A 27,801-nucleotide genomic window follows, 5' to 3' on the forward strand; every position below is an offset into this window, starting at 1 on the left:
AGTCCCTTTCTGTTGGGACTTCGCTGTAGCAGTGAGAGTTGATATGTAACCAGGGTTAAAACTTCTGAACCTCAAGGACACAGGATGGGGGTGGGAGGGACAGGAGGCAGAACTGGGCAGGTGGCCTGGCCAGGACAACTAGCTTGTTGCAATAGCAGCTTGAAAACAAGACAGACAAGCTGCTGGCCCAGTCCCTGCTGATACTGATCTGGCTGAAAACAACCCAGACCTGTTTTCACAGCCTCAGCAAACAAGCAGCCTCTGGTGTATATACTTGCTGGAGGTATTTGCTTCAGCATTTGTGCTTCCCTCCTGCGAGCAGGGAGCATGGTCTGTTTATGGCACAGCTCCTGGGTAACTCAATGACTTCACCATTCACTTTGCTGCTGGGAAACAGAGGTTCCCTGGATGATAAGCAGCTCTCAGAAGAAATTCTTCTCCTTGTGCGAGGGAGTGGCTGTGTTGTGCCTGCTCACTTGGCTCACAACACGTACACACACACCCATGCTCTCCGATTCCTGGAAGCTGGCAGTACTGATCTCCTAAGGCACCAGACTGTCCGGTCCCTCTGGAATGGTCCAAACTGCAAGACCAAGACCTTTCGGAGGGGGAGGAGTCCCCAGGAAATTATGTTGGGGACCAGCGTGAACTTGTGCTGATGTGCGAACAGGTCAGTACAGCAGCTTGCGCCTTCTGTTTGCTTTGCATGCCTGGTCTAGTGCGTGGTGCATACCTATGAGCTTCTGCTCAGCTGAGCAAACATAGGTGGGAAGCAAAAGCTTGCAAGTATTTCTGGTAGCTGGGTGCTTGGTATGCAGGCACATGGGGGAAATGGGGCTGGGGTTTTCAGTCTGGACTTACTGGGGTGCTGGAGTGATTGGCACAATGTAAGGACAGAATAAGTTTTCTTTCTTAGTTGTTCAGAAATCTCATAGTTGTGATCATGAAAGGGGAAATGCAGAACAGCAGAGATGGCAACTGCTTAGGTTTGACTAATGTGAATTCAGTGTGGGTGAAAGGGGCCAGCATATGGCAGCCCTGACAAATGAAATCTGCTGGGTTATTATCCAGAGGATGGCCAGCAGCTGGAAAAACTCCCTGCCCCAGGCACTGATATGCCTCACTCAGCCCTGGCCCAGAGGGTGCGTGGGGGGAAGTGACTCTCAGCCAGTGGTTCTCAACCTTTTTAGACTCAAGGCACCCCTGGATAGATTCGAGGCACCTCATGGAAAATGGCAACTCTTAGTTTTCACTCTTTTTATGCCTACAGAAATATAATAGAGCAGGTTTTCTGTTGCAAAGAACTCAGAAAGACCACAGCTCTGGATTTCTATTTGAAATTTCTAGGTTTATATTGTGATTCATGTTTCACAGTGCTAACGTTGTGCAGCACCCTGTGGCACCCTTAAAAGGATCTCAAGGCATGCCAGCATACTATGGCATCTTGGTTGAGTATCACTGCTCTATGGTCTACTCAGAGGACCCCTTTCCCACTGGGAACTAGGAATGGAGGCTTCTTACATGGAAAAGGTTCCCACAGGGAAGTCTACTAGGGACCAGGTATGAAGGCCAACTTTTATGGATGAGTTGGACATGAGTCCAACAGAGGGCAATGAAAATGGTTCAGGGGCTGGGGCACATGATTTATGAGAAGAGGCTGAGGGGACTGGGTTTATTTAGTCTGCAGAAGAGAAGACTGAGAGCAGATTTGATAGCAGCCTTGAACTACCTGAAGGGTGGTTCCAAAGAGGATGGAGCTGGACTGTCCTCCATTGTGGGAGATAACAGAACAAAGAGAAATGGTCTCAAGTTGCAGCAAGGCAAGGTTAGGTTGGATATTAGGAAAAACTCTCTCACTAGGAGGGTGGTGAAGCACTGGAATGAGTTACTTAGGCTGTGGAATCTCCATCCTTGGATGTGTTTAAGGCCCAGCTTGACAAAGCCTTGGTTGGGATGATCTAGTTGGGGATGGTCCTGCTTTGAGTAGGTCGTTGGACTAGATGACCTCCTGAGGACTAGATGACCTCCTTCCAACCCTCATTTTCTATGATTCTGTGCTTCTGTGGTTCTACGTTTCAAAGAGCTGGCTCTCACTAGATTTCTGTTCCAGTTGAGCTCCCCAAAATCAAAGCAGCTCAAGTCATAGACTAATGTATGTTTCAGCACTGTTGGTTGTAGCTGTGTTAGTCTAAGGACATAGGCAAACAAGGTTCTTTGGGTAGCTGTGCTATCTTTTATTAGACCAACTAAATAGTTGGAAAAAGTGTTTTTTGCAAGCTTTCAGGCATAAACACCTTTCTTCAGGCAGACTCTCTCCAATGACTCTTCTTTTCTTTAAAATTTACTAAAGCTCTGCTTTAAAAAAAAAAGCAATCATTCTTTAAAAGCAAACAGAATAAAATCAGCAAATTGTGCGTAGAAAATGTCATACCAACATTTTTGACATTTTCACTTTTTTTAGTTTCTTTGGCTAAAACCATTCACAATGTGTGTCAAATGTGTTGAATAGTTTTGGTCAATTCAAGCAGGCATCTTCTGGGGGGAAAATGGTCTGAAAAATGTTACCCTACTCTAAGGAGATCTTTGGAAAATTTGACCGTAGCATGGCAGCACGTTTCTGTTAGAGTTATCCCACAACCTGGATCTGTATGCACCAGATATTCCAGGGGAAGCTGAAATCCACACATGGATCTGAATTTTGCCAGTGACTCCTAGATTTTTAAGATGGGAATCCAAGTATCTTGTGCTTTCCCTGTTCTGAATTTAGGAATTTTCAATGTTTGATGCCAAACTTTGTGATTTGAACCCATTCGTAGTGCCTCTGTGTTACAGGAAGGAACAAGCTCTTTTGTTCTGAAAGGACCAGGACACTGGGGAATGCAGCATAGTTACGTCCAAGTCCACATTTCTGGTCCCTGTAGCTATACAGATTTGCAGAGATACCAGAGAAATGGGGCTTGCTTGTCATTTGCCAGGCCAGGGCAGGAATAGGAGGCAGTGGCATAATATTTGGAAGATTTCAAAGGAGACCAGTTAGCTGCTAAAACAAGGTGTCAGTGAGAATTATGGTCCCAATTCATAGAATCCAGAAGCCAGGCACTGGTGGATATTAGAAGTAGAGCTGGCCCCAGTTAGAAGTACTATGGGCTGGGGGATCACTGGGCAAAATGTACTAGTAACCCGAGGCAGTAACAGCAGCTCTTCCCGGTAGGACGCAGGCACTGCTGGGCACGTGTAAATAGGCTACGCAAAAGCCAATGTCCCCTTCCGTCCCCAGTCACAGTGTTAATTATTACCCTTTATAGGTAGTATTTCAGTAATACCTATGAGCTGGAGTCATTCTCCAGTTATGCCATTGCAGCACATTATGTGGCATATAGTGCTATGCTGCAGCTTCCCCAGGAGAAGCACAGGCCCCTCTCTGGCATGGTTAGTTGTATTTTAACTTTGAGGAAACACCTTTAAACAAGAGCCTGCTCCTTTAATTCTCTCTTCTTGGCTTCTTGTTCCTTCCAGCTGTGTCGTGCTCCCTTGCGGCCGGAAGGATATGATGACACAGTTATTTTAGTAGGCACCACATTTCATTTGAGCTGGTCTTCCTTTCAATCTCAGATGCCTCATAGAAAAACCACAGCAAGCTAGTTATCCCTCAGCTATGGCCAGGCAGCAAAAACCCTTCCTTAAAAGAGTACTCTTTCCTCTTCTCTGAGCACATCTGGAGGTTGCCTGATAGGTTGAGACTAAACTGCACCTTTGGTGGAGATATTTTGCAGGGACCTGCTACCTCAGTGCACCTGCCCATTGAGGAGAGCCCCATGGAGCTTACCCTGTTAGTCTCAGGCCTGGGAAAGGAGACTGAACATTTTCATTGAGAATTATGAACAGTTAATTCCCAGCAGTTGTACAACATGTGCTGTATAGGAGACCAGGTGAGGTGATCACAGTGGTTCCTTCTCAGCGATCTGAGCTGAAAATCCTATCTGTACCATTTGGTTGTATTTTGTGCTTATAGTGCATCTCAGGGATGTCCTCAGGAGGGGAGTGCTAATCACTGGAGGGTAAAGGCCCGCTCCTCATTTTGTGCTTCATGGTGGTACAGGTTTTGAATTAGACTTTGACTCTTGGGGGGTCTGCAGCAGTGGCAGCCGGAAGGACCTGCCACTGCTGCCACATGTGCTGCTTGGAAAGACCTGGGGCAGTTCTCATCTCTTATTGGAGTGGGGGGGGACTCCCTCATAATTTGAACCCTGTGTCTGCACTGCAGGCCACCAGTTTATCTTGGGTACCGCTAGCCGCCTGGACGGAGCATGTTGTGGGTTAATTTAATTTGCTTATCAGGTGGGTTTTGAAGCCTGTTCTGAGCTGCCAACCAGCACCAGATTGCTACTGTACAATGGGGAAAACAACACCTCCCTAATCCACAGCAGAGGTTGGGAGGATTAGTTCATCAATGGGAAGAAAGCAACCCTGGATGCAGGGAGAGAGAAAACACTAATGTAATTACCGCTGGTGAGACATGCTTGTCAGAGTCAGGACTCTGGATGTCTCTCGCTGTTCAGGGTGGAGAAGGATGCTGTTTCAGTGCGAGAAAGTGTACTGAAGCCTGACAACAGACATAGGGGGCCCAGCTGGCTGCCAGGGATGCCCAAGCAAAGGCCACGAGCAGCTTTCCCTGTCCCTAGCTGAAACACAGAATGCCAGGAATGTGCAGCCTGGCATTTGAGATACAATCTGGAAAGAGAGAGAAAAGAACTACTGGAGTCAGAGGGCTGGCACTGGGCAGCCGCACCGGCCTGGGAGATGGGCCCGGCCCCACCCCCGCTTTGCAAATGCAGTGCAGCGGTCAAAAGATGCATTGTGCATTGTGTGTCGAGAGACTGAGTCCCAGGGCTGGTAGGACCGACACACCATTGCAGGGCTGGGGAGTATCAGACGCACTTTCTGCCGTTAGAAAGGACACCAGCCTCAGGGCTAGGTGGGATGGTGGACACATGGGTTGCTGCTGTGGAGCCTTGTTGCAAAGGGACCTTTCATTATGGTGCACAGGTAAGTGATTGGCAGGGGTCGCAGCCTCCCTGTTTGTCCTGGTCAGTGGGATGAAGCTGAGCTGTGAGTCTTTCACAGTGAGAAGAACCCGGATGGACACGTGTCTCATGAATCTTGCATCTGGTCAGCGGGTTGGACTAGAAGCCCACAGACAGAGGTCTCTTCTAGCCCTGTGATTCTCTGCTTCGCTAAGCTTTGCTGGGAAAGGTCCTAGTGGTCAGGACTGGTTCAGTTTGGCTGCTCATCACTCACATGGAGATGTCTGTTGTTATTTTTCTGCAGCCTCTCCTTCTCTCACCAGTGACTTGCAAGTGCCACTTGGCTCTCAGCTGCAGCTTCTGGGCATACTCCAGAAACCAGTTACAGGGACAGGCAGGCGAGGGAAGGATTCACTGAATCAGCTCTGTGGAGCTGTCTTCCAGTTCCCTACAGGAGCCTCCCTGCCTCTATCCCCGTTCCTGTCCAGGGGCTCCTTACAGCTATAGCAGAGCTCACAGAAGGCCTCATCTGACAGCTCATAATTTTAGGCCCTCATGCACATAGCAGGCCTCTTTATCTTGGTGCAATCAAGCCTGGTGCCCTGATTGGGCAAAACCACCTCTCTGGAGGAAAGAGATGGGCACCGACCAGCATGAACAGAGGCCCCATGCTCTAATGGGGGGCTCTCTTCCCCTTCTGTGAGCTCCCTGCTCCTCTTCACTCTGGGTTCTCTCTCACCCCACAAGCAAGGAGGCAGGGGGCCAGATCCTGACGCCAATTATATCAGCATAAATCTGGAGTACACTCTGGAGCAGAGCAGTCGCTGTGAATTTCCACTGCTGCAGCTGAGCTGGAAATCCAGCACGCCATTCCCTAGATAGGACCTGTTGCTGGCCAGGGCACAAGCTCTGTGCTGGGCTTTGTACAGGAGAGCTGCTGTTAGCAGTTACAGGATATTTCGGCAGCAAGGTCCCAATGAGTCACTGGCTTGAACTGCAATGAGACCTGACAGGCAGTTTCAATTCATTTATCAACATGCTCTGAATTCCCCTTTTGAGCTGGCAGGAACAAAACTAAACGCAAAACAAATGAGCGCTGGAGAAGCAAGCCCATTCCTCCGCTCATCCGCACGCTGCCGCGGAGCCCGTTGGAGATGAATGTCCCCGGTGATATCCCTCAAGAGCGCTTTGTCAGACAGCAGTGACAGCAGTGTGAGCAGGGCCGTTATTTGCACCGCAACACAAGTGATTTCCTCTGTTATCGCTGTTGCTATTGTTGCTGAATTGGAATGAGACCCTGTGGGGACCCAGGGCTAAGAGGACCCTGCTTGGTTTCTTATCAGCTTGGCCTGCACCATGTCTTCTTCAGGTGACGAGCAGGATTCCTGCTGTTCTGCTGCGCCTGTGCTCCTGCCCAGCTGGTCCAGTCTGCAGAACTACACAGCTGAGTCTCAAGGAAGATGTTTTCAGGAGGAGACCATGGCATCAGGTATTTGAGCATGCAGAGAAGGAAAACACCCCACTCAGTCTGAAACACATGGGTGCTTTCCTGAGGGCAACATTCTGCCTCCTTTAGGCTGCCGGCCACACATGCGTGAACAGGGATGGGATGAGACGGGGCAAGTGATGCAGTTGCCTGGAGTCTGAAGCTTGCCAGGGGACCCTGTTGCATTACAGTTCTGCATTTGTCTGGCTCTGTAGCAAAGGACAGGGGCCCAAAATGAAACTTTTATAAGGAGTCCTTGGAAAGCAGATCCTCCTTGCTAGAACTATCATACCAGCAAGAAGGATGGAACAAGGAAAGAACAGATGAGGCAGGGAGTAGGCTTGTTGAATAAATACTAGCTAAGCCCTGATCTAGGAAGTAGGATCTAGCAGACAGGACTATACTGATGGTCAGGAGTATTCATTCTAGTTTAGGCTTTACCACTGACTGCCTTCATAGCACTGGGCTAGTCACTTCACCTGTCACTGTACCCATGCCTCTGTGCAATGGGGATATAGTTACTGACAGGCCTTCATAAAGCATATTGAAATATAAGGTGAAATAAAAACATTGAGAGGCTTTTCTTTGTAAGCAAAGCCCACTAATGAGAAGCCTCAGGCTTGCATTTTTCTATTGCTAGCTATAACTATGGTTTAAAAGTCTGTGTGCAAATTGCAGTTTAGTTTACAGGCTAGAAAAGCTGACTGAATAAAAAGAACATTAACGTACAGCTACAGTCAGAAAAGTGACTTATAAAAGCCGTTGCATTGTTCCAGCCTCAGATCTCTTGGTGCTTGTATGTCTTACAAGACTTGTCTGATTACTGACAAGAATTGGTTTTTAATCCTGTTACCCTGAAGAGCCAATACAGCTGTGGAAGAGCAAGCTGGAGTTCACTGTGCCTCAGGCATCATTGACATAATTGCCAGCTAGAGTTCCAATTCCAGGATCTTTTATGGCAATGGTTGATGGTGTGTGAAGCAGAAAGGATGCAGCCTGGTTTTCAGATACTGGCCTGAGCTGGCAGTTAGGAAAATCTCATTTCCACTGGCAAACTGATGAGCAAAGAGTTATGCAAATTATTCAATTTCCTGGACTGAAGAAGGGTAATAATTACAAAACTTGCCTCAAATGTGCCTTTTCTAGACTTTTACTGCCCAGTTCAGCATGTTAAAGGTCTGAAAGCAAGAGGGAGACTTCTCCGCAGCTCAGGGCTACCTTGGCATAGTGTCATAGCCAGACAATCATTAAGAGGCATCCTGTGGGGCTTGTAGTTAGATCTTCATAGTATCATTGATCTCTCCCTCCTCTGCTTATGATTTAAGGTAACATCAGTGATTAAGGTGATACACTTCTATTGGGATCTGTCAAAGCACAACATTTGTTTTAAGGGGCTGTTGTAAGGGTAGAATATGCTGTTATCTCCTCCATAAGCATTGACTACAGCTCTCTGCCTCCATGATGGCTTGGTAGGTAACCCTAGGGAGCCGGAGCCAGGAGATCAGCCTGCACAGTTAGCAGAGGGCACTCTGGAGACCAAGTCTGTGTCACTGGCTGTAGGAGAAGGGTTCCCCACTGGTAAGATACTGCCTTGTCAGCTGCTGGGGTTTGTAATGCTTGTAGATAGCAAAGAAGCTATAATTCAATGGTTCACTCCCAGGCTGAAGTTCCCCAGATGGATATTCTCATCCATCACATGCATTTCTTGGCTTTACTCTTAGTTTCCAGGGAGAAGAAGCTGGTGTAAGCACTAGATTGACTCGAGTTATTTTAGCAATGTAGCAAATGAGGGGTAGGTGTAAGGATGGGGCTTGGCAAAGCAAATTCTGTGCCTGTGGGTTCATACATTAGGTGTTACAGCAGGACACATTAAGGATGGCCAGAGGGAGTCTCCAGGTCCCCAGACCACAATACCATACTTGCTTTCTTCAGAGCCTAATCTCCCCTCTTGGCATGTCAGTAATTCCCAGTGGCCTATTGGGAGTTGGTAGAAGTGAGACTCCAGGAGTAGCAGATGGAGCAAACCATAGCAACCTGCCCCCACATGGGCCTGACCCCGCACCCAGTGTGTTGGGGTCTCAAGTTCTGCACCACACATCTAGTTGTGTCCCAGAGCTCGACCAGTGCAGACCTCGACTAAGATGCATGGCCCTTAGTTCTCGCCCTGGAGCCCATCCTCTGCAGAGTCTGGCTATCAGACTGCTTCATACAGAGCCATGGGTCTGCATGTGGAACACCCTTCTGGCAGCAGCAGCCTACCATACTCATCTTGCTTGTCGCATAGCTCAACCCTATTCAAGGTTAATGCGTGAACTAAACCTGGGGGAGGAGGGTGTTCAAGCTGGGGAGAAGTAGGGACAAATTTTGTATATAACAGCTTCTATCCCTTAACCACACATGTTTCATTTTAAAGAAATTTCGCTCTCCTTCTCTGTTGAGAGTCACTCTTCTCAGGGCGTCAATTCCCAGCTGCAGGAAGCAGCAAGGAAGAAGCTGTGGGCCCTGGAAAACGACGAGAAGGATGTCTGTGCTCTGTTCAAGGTGAGAGTTACAGGCGCAGGTATGCCAGAGAGATGGGAAAGGTGAGCTGCTTACATACACCTCATTGGGGTTGGTTTCACAGTGTGTCTTCCACAGACCAGACAGAGACATCTGAATCATCCAGGGTCCTACCACCAACAGTGTATGTCAGCACACCATCCTCTGTAAGAAGGTGTTCCCATAACTAGGCTAGCAGGGAAAGGGGCACAATAATCCAGTATGCCCAAAGCATATCTTCCTATCAGGAAGGGAAAATGAATGGAAGCTCCATGAAATCTTCAAGGGACTTTGCGTTGGAGGTCTGGGTTACTTGGGAAGCACTTAGATAACACACTAGTATGAATCGGAGGAGCCAAAGCAAGGTAGGATTTTCAGAAGAGTCTAAGGGCATTAGGTGCTCAACTCGCACTGGAAGTCAGCCTAGGCAGGCAGACAGACAGATAACCAACCACTTTGGAGACAGGACAATTTCCTTTCATTTTGTTTCAGCCGAGATTCACAGATGCTGTTAGGATGTTGTAAAATACCGTGTAGTAATTCACTGCCTTGAGTTTTCCTTCCACGCTGGCTCTTCACGTGTAAGGGCATCATAGCTCTTTGTGGATTCCTTAATACTGGTCTCAGCCCCTCTGTATCTGGAAACCTGGCAGAGTATGTGAATACTGCTGCTGGGGACATCTGTTTTATTGTATGGAGGAGAGATCCTGCTTTCAAAGTCAGATGATCCCTTGGGTTCAAGCCCCTGAGTTCTGGTTAGGATATTGCCTCTGCCGTTATTAAGCATTTTTCGCTTGCTATTGACCACCGCAGATCCTCAGGATTTCATAAGCAGAATTTCACTGGCCTGCACAATAAGGAGAGGAAAAGATTTTGTGGGGAGGGTCAGTTCTCTCCCACTCACTCTGCTGTGTCAGAGCATCTGCAGCTCAGACGAAGAACTGCAGAGGCTCAGCGCTTCCTTGCTGAAGGAGCCAACAGTTATGATCTCTGGCAAGTAACAAAGCTCTGTAGCCCTCCAGGTCATGGATTCAGAGCTCCAGCCTGGAGGACACCAGAATCCAGGGTCCATAGCCCGGTGCCAGGCCCTTCCACTATAACAAGTGGAGTGTTGCATGTACCACTTTTTGTATTCCCTCTCACAACAAAGTAGCTGGAGTGACCGAGGACCCCAGGACCTTCTCACACATTGGCCCTTTCTTTGGTTTCCAGGAGCTGTCAGCCAGGTTGGTCTGCATCCAGGCTCAGGAGGATCGGTTCCTTCTCACCTTTAAGACTACAGAAGAAATCTGGAAATTTTCCACATACTTGGCTTTAGGTAGACTATCCACCACATCAGATGGGCATGGGGGCATTGGGAATGTGAGGGCAAATCAGATGCTCCATGCCACAAAATACCTAGAATTAGGTATTTAGCCACACTAGCAATGTAACTGGCTATTGGGATAGAAAGGTTAATGAGAGCAGTAGGGCTGATGGCACAAGAGCAATATTTGGCATGGTACCCAGCCATATTCATGGCACTGCCTTCTAGCTCAGTGCAGCAGACACAGAGGAGGCTCTACTAACTTCTCCAAGGCAAGCTGCTGACCAAAGTGGTCACTGTCCAACTGTAGGATTGCAAAAAGCTGATCTGGATGGCGCTGCAGGCATAAATGCTTTGTCTTTTGCTGGGAGGGAGCATGTGGAAAAGGAAGAATTTTAGACCATGTATTTTTCTTATTTTATTAGGCCATGTGGCTTGCTGTTTGGAACAGCTTCTCTTCGACCAAGTGTACTGGCTGAATTATGCTTTGGTGGAGGACACCAAGATCAGTGTTACTGTCAATGAAGATCGCCTGGCTACCATATATCTGGGTCTGCTTATCCAGGAAGGTTAGAAGCAAGTGCCCATCTCGGGATCTTCTCTAAATCATCCCAGCAGGATTTCAGGTTGAGCTGGTCCATAACTTACATTGGTAATGGCTTTCTTGTTTCAATCTGCAGGTAACTTCTTTTCCAGAGCAGTGTTGAATGTTCTTCAACCTGTGGAGGAGGCAGAGGGAGGCTTGAGGTTCTGCAAAAATGAGCTACTTCACGTGAGGGACATCGGAGAAGAGTCAAGATGGGAAGGGATGTCCTTGTTGACAGGTCAGAGAGGCCTAGTACCCGTGGCAGCCATAGAGCCTCTACCCCATCCATTTTACCAGTAAGTAGATGGACAGTGGTGTGCATTACACAACTAACATTTGTTCCTCGCCTGGAACATTCAGGTTCAGAGCAGCACCAAATTCAGGATGAGGAACTGCTGTCCCTTTGGATGGTTGTAGGGGCTGCCCTTTGTATCTGAACAGGAGAGGCCTGGAATTCCAGCAAGTTTGTCAGGCTATACCATATATACCACAATGAAGGTCAAAAACCAATTCTTGTTCTATTCCCAGAATAGGTCAAGGATTTAATTCTGATCTCACTCTGGTTTTATACTGATTTAATCCTCTGACTTCAATGGAATTACTTAGGGGCAGGCAAAATCCAATTTGCAGGCTGGATTGGGTCTGCAGTAGACTCCATTTCCCAGCAGCCCCTGTCTGCATTGCTGTAACCAGTTTCCACGGAGGCCCAAGGAATGGTGGAGCTGTGACAGTGTGGGGCTTGGGTTTCCATGGAGACAGGCCCCAGCAGCACTGGTGGGTGTGCAGCTAGCAGGGAGCAGCTCCGGGGCCAGGATGTTGTGGTGACAGTGTAGTCCAGAGCCAGGGCACAGCTACAATCTGCTGCCCATGTGCCCCGGGCAGGGGCATGTAGGCAGTGGATCCTGGCTGTGCCCTGGCCCCAGACCACACTGTCACCACCGCAAGATCCTGGCCCCAGCCCTGGAGCAACTCCCTGCCCAGCCATGCACCCTGCCAGTGCTGCTGGGGCTGGTCTCCATGGAAACCCTAGCCACATGCTATCATGGCCCTGCTGTTCCTGGAGTCTTCAGGGAAACCGGCTGCAGCAATGCGGGCAGGGGCTGCTGGGAAATGAAGTCTGGCTACCAGCTGCATCTGCCATTTTGCCTGCCCCTGGTTTACACTGATGTAACTGGAAGGGGAATCTTAGCCCAAGACTTATAGAAAGCCAAAGGCTGGTCCAGTGATGCTGATGAGGAATTATAGTTCTTCAGGTCAGATACTTAGGTCAGCCATGGTGATAAGAACATCAATCATATTTCTTACTGAATTCACCAGGGAAACTTCCTTTCACACCCTGTGAAGTTCATCATGTTTTTAAGGGAGTGGAATTTGATGAGATACCCAAGGGATATTCAGATACCCGTGTGCCCAGTGAGCAAGAGCTCAATGCCCAAAATGGTTCAAATGCACATTTGAGCTTCCCCGGTCTGACTGATGCCCTGGGGTATTGATACTTTTCAACTGAACAAATCTTTGACCATATTAATGCATCTACGCATGGCTTCTCCTTTGCAGATGGTTTCTGAAGAAGTATCCAGTGAGCTTCAGTGTCTCCAAAGAAATTAGTAGTCCAACCGCCCAGCCAATTGGTAAGTGTCGCTGGTGTAGCAGCCTGGACTTTCTAGAGCAAAGCCACGACTCTTACAAATCCATGGGAAGGGCTATCAAGTGCTTTATATACAGCAAGAGGGAAGTGCCTTAAGCATCTAGATTTAGAATCAAAGAATCATAGAAAAGTAGGACTGAAAGGGACCTTTAGAGGTCATCTAGTCCAACCCTCTGCTTGAAGTAGGATCCTCCCAAGTGGCATCTTCGGACCCTCTGGAATCATTCATACCCCTCACGGGGTCTTAAGGCACCAGGCACAGTGAAAGCCCAACTCGGAGTATGAAAATTTGCCAGCACCTTGCATCATCCTCTTTTTATTTTCCTCTCTGCATTCTTTTCCCCTATTTCCTCTTCTCTCTGGTGCCTGTCTCCTTTGATCCTTTAGGGCCTGCATTTTAAACAATTAGACACACACAAGTGAACATGCCATTGCATGCCGAGCTGGTGCTGGCAGTCTTTGCAGCCCTACACATTAACTGGGCAACCGTGTGTACAGTAGCCGTCCTGCGTATTGGCCAGTTGGGGATGGAAGGTAACTGCACATACAAATTAGACACACAATGGTGGGTGCAATTATATGCCTGACTGCAAATCAACCCATTAAAGATTCATTGGCCTCTCTGGCAAACTCTGAGCGGTATATGGAGAAGCAGTTCTGTCCTGTGGTACAGTGGCCCAGGTATTTAAATTTTTCTCATGCTTAATTATCAGAGGGTTTTTGAGGGATTTCAGTCTTTGTCCATGAGGAGCCTTATTTGTTTCTGCTGCTTATTCCACCTTCCTGATATCACGGTCATCTAGTCTGTGAGGACATCACACAGAGGAGTGTGGTTCCATGCAAACAGCAAGTAACAGGAGAAACTCTCCAAGGGATGAACCCTCTTTTCATGCTAAAACCATCAACACTTACTGGCTGCCCCACTTCCAGCCAGGGAAGGTTTGGTCATACTTAAAAGGCCTAGTGAATTGAAATTAAGATGTTTCCCTTTGCTTCTCAGGAAAGGGTAGGTGCACAGCCATAGAGGATTACCGAGGCAGAGGATGGGATGAACTGAGCTTCTCCAAAGGAGACAGCATAGAGATCATTGGCTTTCTTATACCAGGACTGCAGTGGTTTGTGGGAAGATCCCTGAGCCTGGGGATGACTGGCTTTGTCCAAACCAAATGCATAGACCCCAAGACATATGAACCTCTGTAAGTACATTGCGGTACTCCAGGCAAGCTCCTGTGGAAGGGAGAGGGAAGGGCAGGCTTGGAGTTTGTTTCTGGCAGGTGAACGAATCCAGGGTTTTGCAGACGGAGATCACGCTGCGATTCCAGGCTCTCTCTGGAACCAGCCGGCTGATGGATTCTCTGCCTAAAGCAGGCTTAGCTGTCAGCTTTTACTCATCCTAGGTATTTCGCAGACTGGAAATTACAGCCCGTAAGAACAGATACAGCACCCTGCCGGGGTTCATTTTACTGTAAGGCTTGTGTGCTCAGTGTGTCTATGTCACAGAGCAGCTGGCTTATCCCTCCCATTTTAGTTTTAGTTTTAAACATTCACTGGCTACGTGGTATTGTTCAGGAGGCTGCGGACCCCCAGTTGGTGAGGCACAGCGTGCCCGAGAGGAGCTAGTACAAAACAGCACCATCAGAAAGACAGGGCAAGAGCCACTGGATGATACAGGAGGTGACTCCCTCATACTGTGAAGCCCTAATCGTTGTTTCAGTTGTCAAGCTGGTACTACAGGCCCCAAGTAGGTGCACATCCTCTGGTGGTGCCAGAACCTAGTTTTGTGGGGGGTTTCATAGGTTTTCTAGTACCTCAGTTGGCCATTTCTGGGCCAAAGCAACTCAAGGTCTTGTTGCTTCAGGGACTTTCCTTCCTGAGGTGAAAATACTGTGACAGAGTTATGTTGGGTGGGTAGCAGGAGTGTCTACCCACAGCAGGGTTCTGGCTATGTGGGGCTGGGAGCCTGGAAGACCAGTGCCTTGTCACAAGACAGTTGTTTTGGGGTGGGGAAATACAAGCTGCACTGACTGACGTCTGCTGGTGCATGCCCCAACACAGGGGAAAGGGTCTGGAGTTTCTCAGTGAAGAAGAGCAACGCTCCCTCCTGCACCTCCCGTGCAATGGCAGCGAGCAGCACTACACTCGTGTCCTCAGTGACCTGGCGCACACTGACATCACCTCCGTGTACAGGCTGGGTGAGTGCCTCTGCCCCTCACTGCTCCTTGGGGCAGCCGCCTCTTCAAATGGAGCCCCATCCAGGCATCTCTAGGGAGTTCCCTGCCTTATATCCCCAGTCAGAAGTTTGCAGGGTGGAGAGGGGTTGGGAGGAGTTACTAGGTGCACTGAGTAGGCAGCTTGCACCTGAAGTCCTCACCCAGACCCTAAGGGGCATTTTTACATGTGCAAGCACCACAGCACCTGGCACTCTAAAAAGCACCTGGTGTTGCAACACTTGCAGTTGTATAAGCAGCAAAGTGCACATCAGCGCTGAGAAAATGGCAGCAGCGTGCTTTTGAACTAAAACACCTCAGAGGTGCTTTAGTTCAAGAAGTGCACCGCTGCCATTTTCTGCACACTGACACACATTTCTCCACTTATACAACTGCATGTGGCATGGCACAGTGCACGTCAACTTGCATGCAGAGCAGACTTGATTAACTGAGTCTGCTCAGAAGCTGCAGATCTCCAGTGCCCGGCTGAACGAAAAGGTGTGTGTAGAAATGCTGAGCTTAGTGGACTTTTTCAGAGGGAGCCTCAGAGACCTGAGCCTTGCTGGGCTCCAGCCACCCCAGGAGTGTTTCCTCTGTCTGGCTCAAGGCTGGCTCAGCTGGAATTGCCCCAGTCCTTAGCTGTATTTCACCATTTAAGTGCAATGCACTGAATGGGTCCTGGGCTCAGATAGCCTCCCTGAGACAGCTAAATGCTGTCTTCTGGCATGTGATAGTTTGAAGCATCTCTGCTGTGCTCCCAGCAGAGGCTGCTCCCTTGGGAGACTGAAGAATTAGTTCAGCCTTTTGCAAACATCTAGATGCAGAGAAGAAAGAAAAGAATTCAAAGAATTTGCTTGTCATATGAAAATTAACTACATGGCTCCCCTGGATAGGCATGAGCAGAGATGATCACTCTCCTGTCTCTAGCCCATCATTTCGGGGCTCTGGTTGAGATTCTGAGGCAAATAAATTATTAATCTGGGAGGTAATATTGTCTGCTTATCAAAGGAAGGCCCTGAATCCAAAATTCCTCGGTTCTGTTCCCAACTGTCCCTTTCTTGCTCAGTGGCCTTTGGCTACACAGAGAATGTTTCATCCTCAATGTCCCCACCTATGGAACAGAGATATAATAATCTAGTGATAGCTCATTGGTGCCGAGAAGTTCAGATTCTTGATGTTAGCAAAAGAGTTTAAGATGGGAAGAACAAAGGGGATGTGGTGATACAGTGCACATTCCCTTGCCTCCTAGCTTTGTGCTTTGAAAGATGCTTCCTATCAGCCATGGCAAATGGCAGTTGCCTGTATATGCACTACCTGTCATGTCTGGCACATGTGGGAAGGAATGTGAAAGGCAGGGCATATAGGAGTCCTAGAAACTCCTCATCAGATGTATCATGAAAAAGGAGGCAAACTGGTTTCCCAGACAGTACAGTAACTCCCTCCCCATTTCCTGGGTGGGTGTGATCTTCCCAATACCCAATAAAATAGCTCTACCACTGACCTGCATCTGGGGACAACTGCATGCTCTTGCGTTTATCCCAACCACCCCAGAAGGGAGGAATGCAAGTTCTAGCCTGACTGTGATGTGTAGGACTGTAACCTTGTTAAGCCAGACACTCAGGGCTTATTGGAGAATCAGAGGGGGGGGGTGGGAGGCTGGTCCTCTCAGTATGGGGCGTTCAGTTATGCTGCTTGCCTCTAGCTGTCTGCTAACAGTGGCCATGTTTATTTCTCTTGATTTGTAGATGGTTTTGAACCTGCAGTCATGCTCCCCAAAGTGCCATCTGGTGAGTCTGTGGAAGGGGAGATGGACATTGTTCAGCTGAGTGGAGGTGACGAAGGTCTTACTTGTGGTTTGCCTGTCCCTTTTAGAGGCTCTTCTCCGAGGATGTAAGGATGTCCAGCTGCTCGGGTCATGGGAGGAAGCTGCTATGAATGGCTTGGCCACACCTAGTGTCTCAGAGCAGTCCAGCTCAGAGGGGGAATTGCTCCCTGCTACCCTGGAAGACTTTCTGCTGCAGGAGGCAGATGACTTTGATGACCCCAAGTTCTTTATTGACCTGAATGCTGGGCACATGGAGGATGCTGAAGTCTTTGACCCCATACTGACCTTCCTTAACCAAGGTGGCTATGTGGCCCATTTTCAAAGTCTCTATGACCTCTCTTTCTCCTTCCTCAATTCCACCTTCTATGGCTTCTCTGATGAGGATGAACTGATCTTGTATCTTGAGACCTCTAGGAACTGGGCCAAGAGGACTCATTTGAACTGGGCTCATATCAGGGTCTGTTTCCTGCTGGGCAGGCTCTGCATCAAAAGGGTCAAGTTGTCCCAGGCCCGAGTCTACTTTGAAGAAGCCATAAATGTAATGGACAAGGGGTTCAGGGACCGTCCTCTGCTGGCTGCACTGCATGTGAACCTTGCTGCCATCTACCTGAAGCAGAAGATGAAGCTCAAGTTCTTCTCCATGCTGGGGAAAGCTGTGGCCCTGCTAGTTTGTTTGCCAGGACATGGCTTCAGTTCTGAGAATGAGCTGGAAGTTGTGAAGTACATCTTGAGGGATGCAGTCGTGGTGGGCAATACCTCTTTGGAGGCCCGGGCTTGTTTCCTTGTTGTCAAGCTCTTCCTACAGTTGGGCAAGTATGATGAGGTCCTGCCCTTTGCAGAGCACCTTCAAATCCTCTCCACCAACTTCTCTAGCCAAGATTCCAGTGCCACATTGTTGGATACCACCCCCATATTGAGCTATTTGTATGACAAGAAATACTTGCCGCATATCACATTGGCATCCACCCGGCGGTTTGTTCCCAGTGGCATCAAAGGGGCACCAACACCTATATGGAGAGCTGGCTTAGTCCTCCAGAATACTGCCAAGCTCCTAGGAAGTCAGCTGAACAGAAGCAGCATCTCAGTACTTTCTTGCTTCTGTCTCAGACATGCATTGACTTTCTCCCATGAAAGCGGTGCTGTGTCCACTCAGAGAGCTCTGTGTGCCACCTTGTCCAGAATGTACCTCCAGCATGGCGTGTTGGATGGGGCAGTTTGTTATGCAGCCAGAGCTGTAGTTCTTGGCAAGCTGATGAGTGAGGAGGAGGCCTTTGAGTCTTCCCTCTCTTTGGGGTGGATGCACATCCTGAACAGCCAGCCAGCTAAGGCTGCAGAGATCATGCTGCAGCTCCTGCAATCTCTGCATGAAACGGACAGTGTTACTCAGGGTGGGGCAGTTCACAACCTCCTGGCTATTGCCCTCAAAGGAGAAGGCCAGGTGCAGAAGGCAGCAGTAAACTACTTGTGGGCCTTAAACAAAGCCAAGGAGACTGGCAACAGGAGGAACCAGGCTATTGCTCTGGCCAACTTGGGACACCTGACTCTCTCACACAGGGCCAACCAGCTGGCTGAAAGGTACTTGTTCCAGTCTCTACAGCTGTACACTGAGCTCCAGGGTAGTGAAGACTCAGAAATGGAGCTGGTGCAGGTGCTGCTGTGGCTAGCTCAGGCAATGGTGGGCAGGCACAGGATAGAAGACAGCAAAATCTTTCATGAACTGGCACTGGTGTATGCTCTGAAGTCCCACAACATGAAGAGTGAGTATGTTTCCTGGAGCCTTGTTGATGTGAGCGTGTATAGGGAAGGGACTTGCCTATATGTTGCACCTTCTTAGATCCCTAATGTGGCCATTTAACCCCACCCTCTTCCCCATACCATACAGGTCAACTTCATATCACTGAGTCCCTCTGCCATTTCTACAGTAAAGTGTCCCCAAATCCTGGGGCCTGCATTACCTACCACGAACATTGGGTATGCCTGGCACAGCAGCTCCAGGACCGAGAGATGGAAGCACAAGTCCTACAGACCCTCAGCCAGCTCTACCGGAGTCTAGACACATCCAAGTAAGTCACTCCAATGCTTAATCACTTAATCACTGGGCAGAGGCTGTTGGCCAGAAGTTTCCGTTCACCAGGAAGCAAAAGCAGCAACTTCCAGGGCTGTGGGACAGAGTCTTCAGAGGGCCACAATCACAGGTGTATTATAGTACCCATTGTACTACCCATGCTGTACACAGCACAAGTCATAAAAACTCTTTACTGCACCATTTCCATGAACAGGGGTGACTAGTGCCTCCTGAACCTGGGGGCGCACAATTGTGGGTGTGCCTGGGGGCCCATATCCCATCTTATATTCCTGTGCCGCAGCTTAATGCCCCCCTCCCCCACGCCACTGGCCTGCATGGCAAAAAAACTGCCCTGTCCTGAGTGGTACCAAGTCGGGGGCCAATCTCAGGGCCCCCCTTGTGCTCCCCGTACCAGTTGTCTGTGTCCATGAATATCTTCTGTTGCAGATCCAGAGGGAAATCATTTGATTTCCTTTACAAACATGTCATAACTTAGCAAACACCAAATGTTTAATGGAGACTACTGTGCAGTAGGCTGTAGAACAGGCAATGGTTTCTGAATGACATAGATATGCACATGGCAACTCATCTCCTGTGTAACCTGGGGTTGCAGGAGCTGGCAGTCATGCACTGATCTGTCACACAGGAGACTGGGAAAATGTATTGTGCTCTGTTTATTCCGTTAATGCATTAAAGGTCCCATTGCTGCTTCTAGGACGCTGAGAAGTGAAGAAAAATAGGTGAGTTATAGCCAACTGAAATGGCCCTGAGTCAAATCCATCCCTGCTCCACTGGCTCTGATGGACTCACTCCCATGAATTTGACTTGGTGTCAACTGAAAAGGACTCCCTCTGGTAATAGGAACTTTGCCTCTGACCACTCTAGTACCCTCCAGCAAAAAATTGATGGGCCTTGCAATGTGCCAAAGAGATCACCTGGCCAATGGTGGCTACACTTTCTGGAATACACATCTCTTACTAGGAGAGAGTCTGACTACCAGTGCCGCCTGATGCACTGAGCTAGGAATTATCAGGGAGGCAGCCTGGGAGAGGGGGCATCTCTGGCAAGCACAGACAAACACATAACCTGGTGCTAGTTCTTTCAGTTTTTGCTTACTACTATAAATTACACTAGGAAAAGGAACAGGCAGTCAGCCATTCTGGGCTGGCTCATAGTATGCAGCTATTACTTAGAGAAATGACACCTAAATGAGAGTAACTTCCACTAAGGGAGTTTTCTCTCTGATTCTTTTAAGGATAACTCTGCAGTGGATTGGGCAAAATTATTTCAGTTTAGGGATTTATATAATCTATCTACCACACTTTTATAGCAGTGAAATGCCAATTATACTGATATAAGAGTGTTGTCCATCCAGGGTCTTTAAGTTACCAGGAACCAATCTAAATCATCTGTAAAGCAGATGGGACAAAGGCCTATTTGTAATGTATATTCTGACTCCTTTCTACAGCACTTTGCCACCAATCAGTTTTTGCAAAACCAGTTCCAGTTTTACATCTTTCTAACATAAACCTGAGCTGCCGTTCTTCTGGGATCACACTAATATGGTATAGGGGTTTGGCTTCCAGCCATTGGTTCTCATTATTCCTTTCTCTGCTAGCTAAAAGACCCTTTTTAACCTTGTTTTTTCCCCAGGAGGTCACTTATATGCCACAATCATGTCACCTCTCAATCTTCCTTTTTGATAAATTGGAGGTAACCTATCGGGTTAGGCCAGAATGGAGTCAAGGTTTGCTATTAAACACCACAGGCAAAGGAAGTGTTGTGCTTTTTAAAGGCAAACAAATGCCAAGTACTGGTGAATTTGCTCTGAAGATCCTGGAATGGCATGTAAGGTCACAGTGAATTCAGGGGGAAGGAATTTAGGAAGCAGCCATCTGTCATGTGAGCGGTGCTATTTTGGATTACAAAGGCACCCCACACCCTCAGCCAGAAGGACAGCTGGAGTCCAGTAGCTTTAAAGACAACCTGCCAAAGGCACAAACCAACCTGAAGGCTGGTTTGTCAGTGGGTCAGTGCCCCCTGCTGGATGCCAAATGTTGTATCACATGGCTCACACAAGTAAGTGCTGGTCATTTTGCCTTCTAGTGCCAAAAAAATTAGGGTAAAGGCCCAGGTACTGTTGCTAGTAGAAGCTTCCCTATAGATCACATGACAGAGAGAGACAGAGAGGCCTGTTCTCGCACGGGTTTCACTTTTGAGTTAGCTGATGGGAGCCAAAAGGAGACAGATGGTTCACAATGGGCCAAAGCAACACATACATGGAGGGGCATGCAGAGTTGTTCAATGAAAACTTATCTGATTTCTGGGGGCATCATCTTGTGCTCTGTAGTGATGATTCCCCGTTAACCCTCCAGGTCCCTGAGACAATCCCTGGACTGTACCAAGCAGAGTTTACGGATCTTCATTGACCTGGGGGAGCGAGTCAAAGCAGCACAGGCCTGGTTGCAGGCTGGCAGGCTCCACTATCTTATGGAGGAGGATGAGCTGGTGGAAATGTACTTCCAGGTAAGGCAGGGGTGGGTAGTGCAAGTTTCTGCTGTCTAAGCCTCTGTGAGGTGACTAGATCTTTTCACCTCCCGAGCCCTTTCCATCACTAGTATTTGGGAATCTATTGTTTTAGCTGTGAAGGGGAGAAAGGAAACAATAATACCTGGTGCAAGCATTAATCACAGAAAGTCATCTTCTTGAAAGCGAGAGGGCCTTCCATGAATTGCAGGTTATTCAGAGGAGAAGGCTGAGTTGGTTTGCTAATGGTGTGAACCACCAGGGTTTACAGTAAAGTAGCAACCTGGATACAGAAAGCTTCTATTTCAAGCATCAGATACTGTAAACTGGTGTGGCTGGGTAAGACAAGTAGTTAGGCTCCTGCCCTGCTACCAGCCCTTTTACTTGTACATCTTCAGCATGGATCTAAATCAAGACAGTAGGGTTTGGAAGTTATCAGTTATCCAATGGCTGCTCATTGACCTGTGTGAAGTGAATTGGTGGTCTTGATCCTAAAAGGAAAATCTGTAGCACTCATTACAGATGGTTGTAATTAACTCTTTAGCTGGTGGTTTCAGCACATCGAATGTATGAACACCAAAGTGTTACCATTAACAAAGAATAAGTATAGGCCAAATCTCTCTCAGATCTTCCTAGCAGGGCTTGCCTGCCCGTCTGAGGAATATCTTCAATGGGAATAGAGTTATGATAATGAATACACAATAGGAAATGATCCTGCTTTGGCTGGGAGATGGCTTTAATAGGGCTTTTTGACATAAGTGACTCCTGCACTATTGAAAATGATCTGTGTATAGCCATTTGCTCTAGCTATGGGTTTGACTCCCCCCCCCCCATCTAGGTTTTCAAATCCCCTTTTCATACCCAGAAGCAGTTCTCCCAAGTACTAGGTGAAACTTGCACAGCCAATGGTTACACCACTTTGCTGAACAATTGTCACATGCTTTTCGACTAGCATATTGCATCTACATAGAAATTCACTCCCTGGTCCCGGTGTCCAAACTGGATGCACATAAATTGCAAGTGCAATTACCACAATGGTGCATGTATGACAGTACCTGTACATTCAAATGCAAATGATCAGTTGGTCTTCTGATTACTAATTTTCGTCCATTGCTCTTAGAACAGAGCATGCAAAATATGTTTGCACCATTCTGAAGATTTGAGCTTGTGTTTATTGTTATTTTATTAACAAAATCATCTTGGAGTACATCTATGGTGCACTCTCAGGTTCTCACCTCAATTCCTTCTCATTCTAGGCAGCTATACAGACTGCACTGAAACCAGGGGACTTCTCCTTGGCCATGGATCTGTATGAAGAGGCGGGGGATATCTTTTTTAATGGCAGCCGAAACAGACACCGAGCAGTGGAATTTTATAGGGTACTGGAGCACTCCCATCAATGTACTCCTATCATGCAAACAGCCAAAGTGAGCTCTCCAGTGGAGGGGCAGGTTTGCTGGTCAGTCAGAAATGGCTATGCAGAGGCTGAAAAGGAAGTGTTGGTGAAGTGATGGGGTGTTTAGGAGCATGAGAGTACAATTGCTGCCACTGCACCTGGAGTCAGGATACTCAGGACAGTAGCTGCTGCCACAGCAAGGGCTCATCTGAGAGAAGTGACCGTTCCAGAGGAAGGCTGAGTGGTTACTTTTCTGGGAACTAACACAGTGAGTTGGTCTGAGTGCCTGAGATGGGCTCTGCACAGAACAGCATTGAGATAGGGAACTCCAGTTTGAGGGTGGCAGGGTACAGGCAGGGAAGAGCCTTTTTGCTGTTGGGATGCTTCATGGCAGACTCAGTGCCAAGAGTACTAGGAGGGGGCAGGAGCTATCTATCCTGTAGGACCAGAACTTCAGGCCCAAAACTTCAGGGCACCTCACAAGTCTTTTGTGGACTTGTCCTTCCAAACACTTCTGTGAGGACTGAGGCACAGAGATGGAAGGTGCAGTGCTGAGCACCTGACTCTTGGTGGGATCCCCAGCCCTGAGTTAGGGCCCTAGGTTCTATGCTGTGCACAGGGGAGCTGGGTCCCTTAGTCAGGTGGGGCTTACAAGAGCCAGATCACCAAGCCTGGAGCACCAGAGCTAGCTCAGAGGGATCACTAAGTCCTGTCTTCTCCAAGGCCTGTGGGCCAAACCTCCTTCCACTCAGGGTTCACAGCCCTGCACGCTCTTGCTGGAGTTAAACAACTGCTTCTTTGCTTGTCTGAAGCAGAGCAGAGGCCACTCCTTTCAATGCAAAGCAGTTTCCTGTGTTTTGTGTAGACCTTGGTCCCATAGCACAGCAGTTCTCAAACTTTTTAGATTCAAGACACCCCTCATAGACTCAAGGCACCCCTCAGGAAATGCCAGTTCTTAGCTCTCACTTGTTTTTTGACTACAGAAAAATAATAGGACATTTCTTCTGTTGCAAAGACCTCAGAAAGACTACAGCGGGTCGGAGTGGTTTTAACACTGGGGATTCCTATTGAAATCTCTAGGTTTATCTTGTGAGTCACAGTTGCACATCTAGTGGTGATAACATTGCATGACATCCTGAAGCACCCTTCAAAGGATCTTGTGGCAACCCAGGGTGCCATGGCACCCTGGTGGAGAATCATTCCCATAGTTGTGAGCACACTTGCCAAATGCTTGAGCAAGACCAAAGTTGCTTGGCTTGTGGGACCCCAGGACAACCACAACCTGTTCAGCATTGACTAGGCAAGCCATCCTTCACCCAGGGGGCTTTCCTGGTGAAATATAGACAGGGACTTTGAGGATTACACTCTCAGAATTGGATACTTGAATCCCACGTTAAAGTATCAAACTTCTTTTGAGTCCAGGCCTAACTGACTTGCTCAAGTCACACAGAAGGTTTGGGGCAAGGCAACATTTGAACTTGGGTTAGCAGCATCTCCTGCCAGCACCTAAACCATTGCCTCTGTGCCATCCCTAATGTCAAGCCGGCAAGTCAGTGCTGTGTGTTGCTGCTTATTTGCCCTAATGTGAAGCATGGGTTTTGAGCTATAACTGCTAAGTAATCCCTTTGGACTTACTGTCCCCCCCAACTGCCCAGGGAGGTGCTGTGCCTTTGGCCAGGAAACTGAAGGCTACCAGAACAGAGCTGCGGTTGTTCAATAAGCTGGCAGAGCTGCAGATTGGACTACGGGGCTATGAGAAGGCGCTAGAATTTGCCACCCTGGCAGCCAGGCTGAGCACCAGCGTAGGTGAGTGGTTTTGCCTCCTTGAGAAACAGCAGCTATTCCAAATCTTCTCCACACAGAGTGGGTGGGTTGTCTCCTCAGAAGGGAGAAAACTTCGTTGCCTGATGGGAAGATATTTCTGACATAATAAAGATGCTGGATGGCCTCTTATTATTGCATGGGTTGTTCTCATATCCATCATTTTGTCAGATGATGGGAAATTAGGAGTTAGACTGCGGCGATTCCTCACTGCTTTACTTCTCTGATGACACTGCTCACAACTCTGCAGGTAGATAGTTTCATTAGGTAGGATGCTTTGAGGACAATGCCAGTATACAACTCTAGGTGGGACTAGTGAAACAGCCTGTGCAGGCCTGGTGCCCCCAGAGACTCTAATGACTAATACTTGCCCTTTAGTTCTGCCCTGGTGCCCATCATGACATTAATCCTGTTGTTGGCTGTGTCCCCACTGGACCATCCTGATGACCATGGAGATTCTCAGCCATCTCCTGAATCATAGGGGTCCCTGCCTCTACTCCCTGAGTGCATCTACACATTCAATTAATGCAATTTAATAAACTCTGGAGCAGTTTGAGCCAGAGTCAACTTTGCCAAGGCGCAGCATGTACACATGTGCCCGGGACATCAGCAGTTTGAGCTGGGGCAGAGCAGCCCCAGGCTGGCAGCAGGCTTTAGGGATTAGCCCTGGGCTCCAGGTGGCAGTGAGGCTGGCTGGGGCATGAGGGTGCAGAATCTGCAGCTAGGCAGCAGGCAACCCCCACACTTCAGCACCCTCATGCCCCAGCCAGCCCCTACCACCATCTACACGTGTGTTTCATCACACTTAATTACTCCACCATAAGATATAGTTAAGGGGTGGAGTACATGACTTATAAGAGGTTGAAGGAACCAGGCTTACGTAGTCTAAAGAAGAGAAGACTGAGAGGGAATTTAATAGCAGTCTTCAACTACCTGAAGGGGGGTTCCAAAGAGGATGGAGCTGAACTGTTCTTAGTGGTGGCAGATGAGAGAACAAGGAGCAATGGTCTCAAGTTGCAGCAAAGGAAGTTTAGGTTAGATATTAAGAAAAACTTTCTTACTAGGAGGGTCGTAAGGCATTGGTTACCCAGAGAGGTTGTGAAATCTCTGTCCTTGGCAGTTTTTAAGACCCGGATAGACAAAGCTTTGGCTGGGATGATATAGTTGGGGCTGGTCCTGCTTTGAGCAGGGGGTTGGACTAGATGACCTCCTGAGGTCCCTTCCAGCCCTCATTTTCTATGATTCTATGACTCTAAGATAGCACTGTTGGGGACCGTACTATCTTACAGCAGAGTTAATTAGTTTACTGCACCTTAATATCTGTGCACGTGTAGACTGTGACACTTTCCTGCAGGGTTAATTAGTCAACTCTACAGTAAAGTGCAGATATAGATGCATCCCCTGACTGCGAAGCAAATACAGAACTTGAGCACTAGCAGGCCCTGGACTTAGTAGTACTGGAATGGGGATTAATTAGCAGGTGACAGTATTGCTGTATCAGCACTTCTTTTTCCAGGAGATCAGTTGCAAGAGCTGGTTGCATTTCACCGCCTGGCTTCAGTGTACTATTTCCTGCAGATGTACGAGATGGCTGAGGACTGCTATCTGAAGACACTCACCTTGCGCTCTCCCATACTGCAGTGTGCCGAAGAGGCTATGTACTATTCTAAGATTTACTGTCACCTTGGCAATCTGACCCTGCACAAACTGAAGGTGAGGAGCATCTTTCCATGAAGTGCTCTGTGGAACATAGTAGTTTTGCTGGGGAGCCAACATAGCACAAATCTCAGCCTGGAATGCAGCTGCTAGACCGACCAGGGGTCTCATTTTAAATGAGTCAGGCATCCCAGGGGTCTCCCATGAGATGCTAGGCCCTTGTCCAGTTCCAGCACAGCCTTTTTTGCCTTCATTTCAGCCGGTCCTTAACATTTCCCTTTGTGCTCTTTGGTTAGGATGAACAAGATGCTGCTGGCTACTTCCTGCTGGCCCTGGCTGCAGCCACACTGCTGGGAGACAAGAAGCTACAAGGTGTCATCTATGCCAAGCTAGCTTACATATACAGCATGCCCCTCCAGTCCAAGGCTCTGGATGGCTGTGCCACATATCGGGCTAGGTGGCTCAGCGAAGGAGGACAAGTGTGACAAACCATGGTGGGGGGCCCACATAGCCAGGTTTGTGAGACAGATGATGACAGATCTTCATACCTCATTGAAGAAAGTTGCCCACATGCCTTCTGAAGCCAAAACAAATGGCACATGGAAAGTTCTGCCTGTCAGCCTGAGAAAAGCAGCCTGTTGTTGTGCCATGTTAGCTTTTCATTTCACAGAAGCGGGCTGTCACATCAGGTGTTTGGGATGTGACGTTTTCCTCATAGCTTGCTCACTGACTTTCTTCTTGGATCCCTTGGAAAACTAAACCCTTACCTATCAGCAAGCACAATGCACATATAGAGGAGACACTCCTGCCACATGTGCCCCAATGTCCCACATTCAGAATGGGCACGCTGTCTGTGTGTTACCCCACAGGGCATCTTGGGAGCTCAGTTCTTGGCCTGTTCTGGGGTGGAAGTGGTTTCCTGTGCACATTATTGGGTCTTGCCACTAGATGGCACTCCAAGAATGCAGCTGATCAGATGAGGAAAGCACTGCCCAAGTGTTGGCAAAGTGTTGAGCTTGGTCATTAGTCTGATGCTTATTTTACAGAATACCATCTCCTTCCTGACTGCTCACAGCCTTGGGCTGCGCACATGGATTGGTGGAGCCAGCAGTGAGGTCTAAGCTACATTTTAATTAGTCAAAGAACATTTTTTTATTTATTTCTATTTGGTTTCACTTGTGTGTTTGTTTTGATGGAGTTGGGAGGTGGGGGGAAAGGGAGAGGCAGGCAGGGTTTGGTGGCCTGCTACAAGACCACCGGGACTGCCTCTGAGGCATTCACCATTACAAAGCACCATAAACTCCATGAGGAAGAGATGAGAAGGGAAGAAGTATGTGCAAAAGGCCACTCCATGATCTGTGTGGATGGTGGGAGAAGGAAAGGCAGGCAGTCCCTTGTGAGGAAAGGGAGAAACTGTCCTCATTAAAGCCACAAGCAAAGTAGTAGGGTACAGTCCTGCCTAACTACACACAGCTGAGTGCCCTGGGGCTAAAGGCAGACATTACACATAAACTAGTTTAAGTGATTAGAAATGGATTTAAACCTGTAACAGAATAGATGTTCAGTGCACATAAACCAGTTTGAAAATGGCTGAAACTGGTTTGAGATAAACCTAGTCGAACAGAGTATCAGATTTAACTGATTTGGCTCAAACCACTTAATGAAATGTCCTTCCCAGACCCCTTGCTGGTTTAAGATAAACCAGACTCCCCCAGCA

The 27,801-nt window shown here is 48.2% G+C and overlaps 1 protein-coding gene across 6 annotated transcripts; it reads left to right on the forward strand.

The window, feature by feature from the left end:
- Positions 1-173: 173 nt before the first annotated feature.
- Positions 174-27,249, forward strand: SH3TC2 (SH3 domain and tetratricopeptide repeats 2). Of its 6 annotated transcripts, XM_019534936.1 has the most exons (17): positions 174-670; positions 6,394-6,513; positions 8,950-9,051; positions 10,261-10,366; positions 10,780-10,923; positions 11,035-11,236; positions 12,498-12,571; positions 13,589-13,784; positions 14,644-14,780; positions 16,541-16,582; positions 16,668-18,377; positions 18,503-18,683; positions 21,061-21,211; positions 22,468-22,590; positions 24,263-24,413; positions 25,945-26,141; positions 26,381-27,249. In XM_019534936.1, exons 1-17 carry the CDS (start codon positions 659-661, stop codon positions 26,567-26,569), a joined length of 3,837 nt encoding a protein of 1,278 aa, XP_019390481.1. In that variant the 5' UTR covers positions 174-658; the 3' UTR covers positions 26,570-27,249. The 6 variants fall into 6 exon arrangements, with proteins under 6 accessions (XP_019390481.1, XP_019390484.1, XP_019390485.1 ...); XM_019534939.1 differs by lacking the exon at positions 8,950-9,051; XM_019534940.1 differs by lacking the exon at positions 174-670 and having other exon boundaries at positions 6,400-6,513; positions 8,952-9,051.
- The last annotated feature ends 552 nt before the right edge of the window (positions 27,250-27,801 follow it).

This window comes from Crocodylus porosus, unplaced genomic scaffold, assembly GCF_001723895.1.
Source record: "Crocodylus porosus isolate Cpor-Errol unplaced genomic scaffold, CroPor_comp1, whole genome shotgun sequence".
Taxonomy (NCBI): Eukaryota; Metazoa; Chordata; order Crocodylia; family Crocodylidae; genus Crocodylus; species Crocodylus porosus.

Bases quoted from the DNA above. Each gene is read 5' to 3' on its own strand.
- SH3TC2 (XM_019534936.1), top strand. The intron at 10,367-10,779 runs GTAGACTATCCA...TTATTTTATTAG, and splicing joins TTCCACATACTTGGCTTTAG to GCCATGTGGCTTGCTGTTTG. The intron at 12,572-13,588 runs GTAAGTGTCGCT...TTTGCTTCTCAG, and splicing joins TCCAACCGCCCAGCCAATTG to GAAAGGGTAGGTGCACAGCC.